This window comes from Thermobia domestica, chromosome 13 (assembly GCF_964235325.1).
Source record: "Thermobia domestica chromosome 13, izTheDome1.hap1.1, whole genome shotgun sequence".
Classification (NCBI taxonomy): Eukaryota; Metazoa; Arthropoda; class Insecta; order Zygentoma; family Lepismatidae; genus Thermobia; species Thermobia domestica.
The window spans coordinates 144,052,962-144,062,229 of NC_137466.1; the positions used below are offsets into that span (position 1 = coordinate 144,052,962).

At 36.3% G+C, this 9,268-nt stretch overlaps 1 protein-coding gene across 1 annotated transcript in view; it reads left to right on the forward strand.

Moving 5' to 3' along the window:
* The window catches only part of LOC145667812 (3-hydroxyisobutyryl-CoA hydrolase, mitochondrial-like), a 29,588-nt gene extending 21,806 nt beyond the window's left edge, over window positions 1-7,782 (forward strand). Inside the window, exon 3 of the mRNA XM_081735244.1 lies at window positions 7,663-7,782. Within this exon, the coding sequence (XP_081591370.1) occupies window positions 7,663-7,761 (99 nt within the window). The 3' untranslated portion in view covers window positions 7,762-7,782. The remainder of the gene's footprint in view (window positions 1-7,662) is intronic.
* Window positions 7,783-9,268: the final 1,486 nt, after the last annotated feature.

Below are 9,268 nucleotides of genomic sequence, written 5' to 3' on the forward strand. Positions count from 1 at the left end.
GTGAACATTAAATACCAACTGTATACATAAAGAACGCAGTAAATTTAAAATTGAGCAAAGAACATTTATTATGCAATACAGTGGGTGACATTAATAAGTCTTAAATGGCACAAGTCCTAAAAATATAGGCATTAGACCTAAATTTTAGGTCCTGTGCCATTTTTGCAGAAATTACTACATAGTCATTTAGGGGTGTAGCCTGCAAATTTTTCTAGGGGAGCATGATTTTTATATATTAAAAGCAAATCAAAAGTTTATTTCCAGATTACGAAAGCTTCAATAAGACAATAAATTTATACATATTACACATGTACACAAATACATAATATTATTATATTTCCAGTTAGTTCCTTTTTGAAACCTGGACCTTGACAGAGCGTAAATTTAAAATCACAGCTTGTGGGAAATGTACGAATCAGGTAGTTATAAGAAATCGGAAACTGTTCATGGAAATCCATTTGTTTGACTGTATTTATCTTCTGTACTCTTATATAAAAGAGTAAAGATGAGTGATTTTTTGGGCATACTACTACAAGTAGAGTCGTTAAATTTTAATTATAAAATATAATTTTCTTATGAAAGCAGGACATAAGAAAGAATTTTTGGAAATAAGTATCGTAAAACGGGTGGGGCAAGATTTTTTTAAAGGGTAGTGTATCTCGCAAGTTTCTGAAGCTAGTAAAATGAAACTTGGCATATAATCTTTCCTGTTAAAAAAAAAAAAAACTGAAAATTGAACACATAAAAAGGAAAGAGCAAAGGGAGCACTTTTTTAATGTTCGAATTCCCCATTACTTACTCAGAAAATATGTAAATAAATTAAGGAAGGATTTGTTTAAGCTAGATGCGTGAAACTCGGTATTTGAACTTTTAACTAAAAGTAATAAAATACTATATGTTTCAGTATCTTGAAAATTACACTTCTAAGGGGAAGGAGGGTCAATTTCTATAATATTAAAATATCCCACTGCTTATAAGATTTGGGCAGAAAACTCTTTTCCTTTAGGCCTTGGTTATTCCAGTTAAGCAAATGAGAGTACAAACTGGCTAATTAATTAGGTTCTTTTAATTATTTTAACATGTTGACGTAGTTTAATTCTTTTAAAACTGTATTCTTTCACATTCTATTATAAACATCCTTCATTTGCTGTAATTATTAAACACGTTTAAGAACAAAAGAGTAACTCATAATAGAAACAATTTCTGCAGGAACAACTGGTAGGATTCAGCCTCTTGTTGTGTTCTTTAGGCCGTTAAAAATTTTCTTGAGACATTTTTCTGACACTGTCCTTCTCTACAACTATAACATGAATTTACATCTCCGTAACAATATAATTAAGATCTCATCACTGATTCATAATCAGTTTTCTTTTCCTAGATTTGCTAATCTTATTGGGTATGCATGATATAAAAGCGGTTATTGGAAGAAAAACCATCTGTGTTTGAAAATTTTCTTTCAAAGATTGTGCAGCATTTTGCGATTTGTGCACAGTTATTGCCGTAATAAGGTGTGTGTGGTGTACACAATGTTTATGCATCACACACTTTTTTACTATATATCATTACCGTAAAACGTTTTCCCAATCAATTAATAATTATAACATTTGAGGATATAAGAAGTTCTGACATAGAGTGAAGCGAGGGGACTCACTATAAATAAGTAACCCTTGCCAATTACAAAAACATTTAATTTTTATTTTATTTATTAATTTATATACTCTACTTCGTGAATTTATTTCTCCCTAACGAATAATTTTCATTTTGAAGAGTGGACGTTTCGGTGTAAACATTAGAACTTTTACACCGAACCAGCCTGACCTTAACCGGCGAACGTCCTTACACCGAGCAATCCGTACACCGAAACGCCCTGCACCAAAACGTCCTACACCGAAACAGCCGTATCCCAGGAGTAGTTAATTACGAATATGAAAATTATTTGCTACAGAAAGACTTCTGTACAAGAAATATATGTGTAAAAATAATTTACTTCAAAACAACACAAGGAAAGCAAAATTTATGACGTACATAACTAAAACACAATATTATGTTACTAATATGAAGTCAATGGTGTGGAAATAGAGAAAAACAGACATTATGAAAGATCTGGGAATCACATTTGGTAGAAAGTTAAAATTTTGTCAACATAGAAATATATCATGGAAAGAGTAAGAAAGGACAATAGGCTTCATTTATTTATTTATTTATTTATTTATTTATTATTTCAGAACGATAGAATATGTATTTATACATATAACTTGTAAGAACTAAGGCTCTGTAATATGAAACAGTATATCTAAAACTTGACTAACAGATTGACAGTATTCTTCTTACGGACGCGATGGTAGCGCCACAAGAGATTTTTAGGACTTCTGCACTTTAGGACTTCTGCACTTTAGGACTTCTGCCTCGGTATGATTTTTAGGACTTCTGCCATTTAGGACTTCTGCATTTTAGGACTTCTGCACTTTAGGACTTCTGCATTTTAGGACTTCTGCACTTTAGGACTTCTGCACTTTAGGACTTCTGCCATTTAGGACTTGTGCCGCGAAATAATTTTTAGGACTTGTGCATTTTAGGTCTAATGCCGTTTAGGACTTCTGCATTTTAGGACTTCTGCCATTTAGGACTTCTGCCGTGTCCCCTGTCATGGGTGCATTCCCGTGTAAAACTCGTTTTCCGCCAAAAGCGCCACCTATCCTTCGAAAAACTAACAGTTAAATTCCCCTTTATAGGTGCTGAGTGAAGATCAGTCAGGTGCGTTAGTGTTTGGTAGCAAGCTCCAATTAGTGTTAGGTGTGGTAGTCATGTGGAAAAATGGGGCGAGCTGCTGGCATTAACCCTCCTTCATGTAGTTGAACTGCTAAAAGACCAACTAAGGCGCAGATTTAAGAATCACACATGTCCGTGAACCTGGCCCCACCCACATCGGCACTAATTTTAAAACATATACCAAAAATTAGTGCAGAATTAGTGCAGACGACCTGTAATGTTAAAAGAAATTGTGCCGTTACACAGACTTCAAAAAACAAAAAAGATTCTGGGTGGGGCTAGGTTCACGCTGGCCCCACCCACTCAACCGATCGAGATGAAACCTGTATCCAAACTTAGGGTTAAATTAGTGCTGTCGGTACCGCATAAAAAGAAAATTAGTGCTATTATCAGAAGGCCAAAATATATTCGAAAATGCTCAATGGCGGCATCATCAAAGAAAACAAAAGATCCCTCATTTTTATGATAAGATATATAGCACTAATCTTCTTTCTATGCAGTATCGTCAGCACTAATTTAGCACTAATTCTTGGCATAGTTTACAAAATTAGTGTTCCATAATGAAAAGTGGGTGGGGCTGTCTTCACGTGAACCTGTCCCCACCCACAGCGGCACTAATTTTAAAACATATGACAAAAGTTAGTGCCTAACTAGTGCTGACGACCTATAATGTTAAAAACATTAGTACTGTTACACAAACGTCAAAAAACCAATAATATGTGGGTGGGGCTAGGTTCACGCTAGCCCCACCTACTCAACCGATTGAGATGAAACCTACACGCAAAGCTAGTGTTAAATTAGTTCTCACGATACCGCATAAAAAGAAAATTAGTGTCATTATCAGTAGACCAAATATATTCGAAAATCCAATATGGCGGCATCATCAAAGAAAACAATCGATCCTCATTTTTATCATAATATACATAGCACTAATTTTCTTTCTATGCGGTATCGTCAGCACTAATTTTTGGCATAGTTTCCAAAATTAGTGCTGTTACACAAACGTCAAAAAAACAATAATATGTGGGTGGGGCTAGCGTGAACCTAGCCCCATCCACTCAACCGATTGAGATGAAACCTATGCACAATGTTAATGTTAAATTAGTGCTGTCGATACCGCATAAAAAGAAAATTAGTGTCATTATCAGTACGCCAAATATATTCGAAAATCTAATATTGCGGCATCATCAAAGAAAACAATCGATCCTCATTTTTATGATAATATACATAGCACTAATTTTCTTTCTATGCGGTATCGTCAGCACTAATTTTTGGCATAGTTTCCAAAATTAGTGCTGTTACACAAACGTCAAAAAAACAAGAATATGTGGGTGGGGCTAGCGTGAACCTAGCCCCACCCACTCAACCGATTGAGATAAAACATATGTTCAATGTTAATGTTAAATTAGTGCTGTCGATACCGCATAGAAAGAAAATTAGTGCTATTATCAGTAGGTCAAATATATTCGAAAATCTAATATGGCGGCATCATCAAAGAAAACAATCGATCCTCATTTTTATGATAATATACATAGCACTAATTTTCTTTCTATGCGGTATCGTCAGCACTAATTTAGCACTAATTTTTGGCATAGTTTCCAAAATTACTGCTGTTACACAAACGTCAAAAAACCAATAATATGTGGGTGGGGCTAGCGTGAACCTAGCCCCACCCACTCAACCGATTGATATGAAACCTATGCACAATGTTAGTGTTAAATTAGTGCTGTCGATACCGCATAAAAAGAAAATTAGTGCTATGTATATTATGATAAAAATGAGGATCGATTGTTTTCTTTGATGATGCCGCCATATTAGATTTTCGAATATAGTTGGCCTACTGGTAATGGCACTAATTTTCTTTTTATGCGGTATCGACAGCACTAATTTAACATTAACATTGTGCATAGGTTTCATCTCAATCGGTTGAGTGGGTGGGGCTAGGTTCACGCTAGCCCCACCCACATATTATTGGTTTTTTGACGTTTGTGTAACAGCAGTAATTTTGGAAACTATGCCAAAAATTAGTGCTAAATTAGTGCTGACGATACCACATAGAAAGAAAATTAGTGCTATGTATATTATCATAAAAATGAGGATCGATTGTTTTCTTTGATGATGCCGCCATATTAGATTTTCGAATATATTTGACCTACTGATAATAGCACTAATTTTCTTTCTATGCGGTATCGACAGCACTAATTTAACACTAACATTGTGCATAGGTTTCATCTCAATCGGTTGAGTGGGTGGGGCTAGGTTCACGCTAGCCCCACCCACATATTATTGTTTTTTTGACGTTTGTGTAACAGCACTAATTTTGGAAACTATGCCAAAAATTAGTGCTGACGATACCGCATAGAAAGAAAATTAGTGCTATGTATATTATGATAAAAATGAGGATCGATTGTTTTCTTTGATGATGCCGCCATATTGGATTTTCGAATATATTTGGTCTACTGATAATGGCACTAATTTTCTTTTCATGCGGTATCGACAGCACTAATTTAACACTAGCTTTGCGTATAGGTTTCATCTCAATCGGTTGAGTAGGTGGGGCTAGCGTGAACCTAGCCCCACCCACATATTGGTTTTTTGACGTTTGTGTAACAGCACTAATTTTTTTAACATTATAGGTCGTCAGCACTAATTAGGCACTAACTTTTGTCATATGTTTTAAAATTAGTGCCGCTGTGGGTGGGGCCAGGTTCACGTGAAGACAGCCCCACCCACTTTTAATAATGGAACACTAATTTTGTAAACTATGCCAAAAATTAGTGCTAAATTAGTGCTGACGATACTGCATAGAAAAAAGATTAGTGCTATATATCTTATCATAAAAATGAGGGATTTTTGTTTTCTTTGATGATGCCGCCATTGAGCATTTTCGAATATATTTTGGCCTTCTGATAATAGCACTAATTTTCTTTTTATGCGGTATCGACAGCGGGGCAATAATTTGTGGCATGTGTTTTAAAATTAGTGCCGATGTGTGTGGGGCCAGGTTCATGGACATGAATCAAACATCAGTTGGAGCAGAAAATGAGTCGTTTGCGACGTGTTGGTTCAATTTAATTATCAATGAGTACGAAAATGAATTAGAAATGATACCACACCGACACTCGCCAGAGATGATTTAAAAAATGGCACGACATAGCAAGATATCTATGATAGCAGTTCAGAGCAGGAAGAAGACAGTAGTCTAGAGAGGGAACCGGGAATCGGGAAATGAAACTCCAAATGGTGAAATGTGAAATCATCAGCAGTCCAGAGCGGGAACAAGGCATTAGTCAAAGCGAATATGACGCATCTTCATCATGAAAACTGAAAAGAACGGACATTTTGTCGCAGTTTACGGACGAGGAAGTCTGGAGTATATACAAAGATTATCGTGAAGGAGAATACAACTCGTACCGTACAGGAAGCTTTCGTACGATACAAGAAAATTATTTCTTTAAGTAACTGGAAACCTATTTTGGATTATGATTACGAACTCCGCTTCATTTAAAGGGAATGCGGAAATGAAACTCCAAACAATGAAGTGTGAAGTTATCAGATTATTTGACGAGGCGCGAGAGCATGGAACATTAGTGCATTACTGGTATTTACAGTGCTGGACTTTCCAAGCTGCAAAATAAGTTGGCTTATTGGATTTCAAAACGTAGACGACTTTAATTGAAAATCTTTAGAAACAAGCAGCTATAATTTCACGAACGAGTACGACCTTCATTAAATAATCTGATAATTTCACATTTCACTGTTTGGAGTTTCATTTCCCGATTCCCGGTTCCCGCTCTAGACTGCTGTCTTCTTCCCGCTCTGAACTGCTATCATAGATATCTTGCTGTGTCGCGCCATTTTTTTAAATCATCTCTGGCGAGTGTCGATGTGGTATCATTTCTAATTCATTTTCGTGCTCATTGATAATTTCAATTGCACCAACATGTCGCAAACGACTCATCTTCTGCTCCAACTAATGTTTGATTCTTAAATATGCCCTTAGTTTGTCTTTTAAGAGTTCAACTACATGAAGGAGGTTAATGCCAGCAGCTCGCCCTATTTTTTACACACTGACTACACACCTAACACTAATTCGAGCTTACTATCACACACTGACGCACCTGACTGGTCTTCAGTCAGCACCTATAACGTGCAATTTAATTGTTAGTGTTTCGAAGGATAGGTGGCGCTGTCGGCGAAAAACATGTTTTACACGGGAATGACTTACCATACAGTGGTCAGTACTTAGTCCTGTATATGTCTACCAAGTTGTATGTTGATCCTCGCGTTCGAACCGAAACATGTCCCTTGTAAGAAGGAACTTTATCATGAGGGACGTGGGTGAATCCATCTGAAGTGGTCCAAAGATGGAGAAAATGGTTGCTCTACCATTTCCGAAAATTATAAAAATTGGAGTGTGATGAACTGTGTATATGAGAAGGTCAATAACATCATTCACGTTGTCATGAATGATGTTATTGACCTTCTCATATGCACAGTTCATCACACTCCAATTTTTATAATTTTCGGAGATGGTCGAGCAACCAGCTCTGGACCACTTCATATAGATTGACCCACGTGCTAGAAAGTGTAGAGGGAGGGGCGAAAGAGGCTGAAATTGATAGATGACATTAAAACAGGAAATGTCTACGTCAAGAGACATCAAGGTTAGCTGGAGACTGTCTCGTACAGATGCTTCTCAGTTGTGGCGAATAACATGTCAATCATGGCAGAATACCTGTGATTATGATGATGTATGTACATGCTTCTAATCTAAAATATCCAATTTCACTTACTATTCACGTAATTTCACTCCTGCTCTATGTAGCTCTATTGAATGTTTTAAATTTAAAATAAAAATAATGTCTTTCTTTTTCCCTTTAAATCTTTCAGGATGATGTGTGGTCTGAAGACAAGAGCATCATATTCAGAGACTTTTCAGAAATTGATCAAGATTTAGTAGCTTTTATGTCCAAAATAAATTTTCAATAAAGGATATTGTAAATACTTGAAGTATCGTCTGAACTATGATTTACTCTCTCTTCCCATCTTTTCTATATGATTTTGCCCTTATACAGGGTGGAATGACTTGAACGATTCCGTAAATTGTAAAAAATAGTTGTATGTGCGCAGTATAGTATTTAGCTCATAGCTCATTAAGTTTGTACATGTCTATGCAACTCATGTTGACGTTCATTTACTTTAGCTGTTGGCTGCAACGTCGCGCTGTGAGTGGATGGTTGGACGTTTGGTTAATTGGTTTGAAGTGAGAACATGGGTTCTACATGAAAGAAAACGTACTGTGTCCTGCAGTATCACATAACATCAGTTACGTTTGATTGATTAATTGCTTCCTTGGTTAAATTTTAACGTCCCATTTCCGCTCTCGAAGTTTATAATAGATTGTACCTGCGTAAACAAGGATCCAAACCATTACTCGGATTTTACCCGACGCATGTATTCTTTTCAGGGATCGAATCAGGGAGCACATAAATAGAGAAGATTCGGAAAAACATGTCAGTTACTCTGAATATAAGGTCAAATATCAAAGTCAGTTTTTCGTTGGTGACGTTTGCTAGATATCACTATTGACTGTTTGTGTTATATTAGAAATACTAATCGTAGAGATCTCTTTTACAAACAGACATGGACGACTTAAAGACTATAACATCTAACTTATGCTATATTTGAAAAGATTTAAATATTTCATTGACAGTTATCATGACTAAAATACTCATATTGAGCACGAAATATGTAGTATAATACTTCCACGTCTGTTGAATATAATTGTGGGAGGTATATACAGGGTGTTTCAGATAAAACGTCCAGTGCTTATAAATCCGAAACGGCTGAGAATAAAAAGATGAAACAAAAACTGAGATAGGAAAATGTCATAGGGCGCATCACATGGTGTTGTTGTGGTGTCTCCCAGGGCCCTCCTTCAAGGGGGCCCAGGGGCCAACTTCTTATTTTCAAATAGGAACATTATTGAATCATACCTCATTCAATAGTACTTGAAAATCGAAACAACTTTTGTAAGAAACAATTTTCGATTTGGGCCACCGTTTTTAAATGGCCGAAAAAAGTGGGTCCTATATCAGATAAAACGTCCAGTGCTTATAAATCCGAAATGCTGAGAATAAAAAGATGAAACAAAAACTGAGATAGGAAAATGTCATAGGGCACATCACATAGTGTTGTTGTGGAGACCCCCAGGGCCCTCCTTCAAGGGGGCCCAGGGGCCAACTTCAAATTTTCAAACGGGAACACGTACTGAATCATACTTCATTCAATAGTACTTGAAAAACGAAACAACTTTTGTAGGAAACCATTTTCGATTTGGGCCACCGTTTTCAAAATGGCCGCAAAAAGTGGGTTCTGTATCAGATAAAATGTCCAGTGCTTATAGGCCTAAATCAGAAACGGCTGATAATAGAGAGATGAAACAAAAACTGAGATAGAAACGATGATAAAGCATATCAAGTGGTGTTGTTGTGGT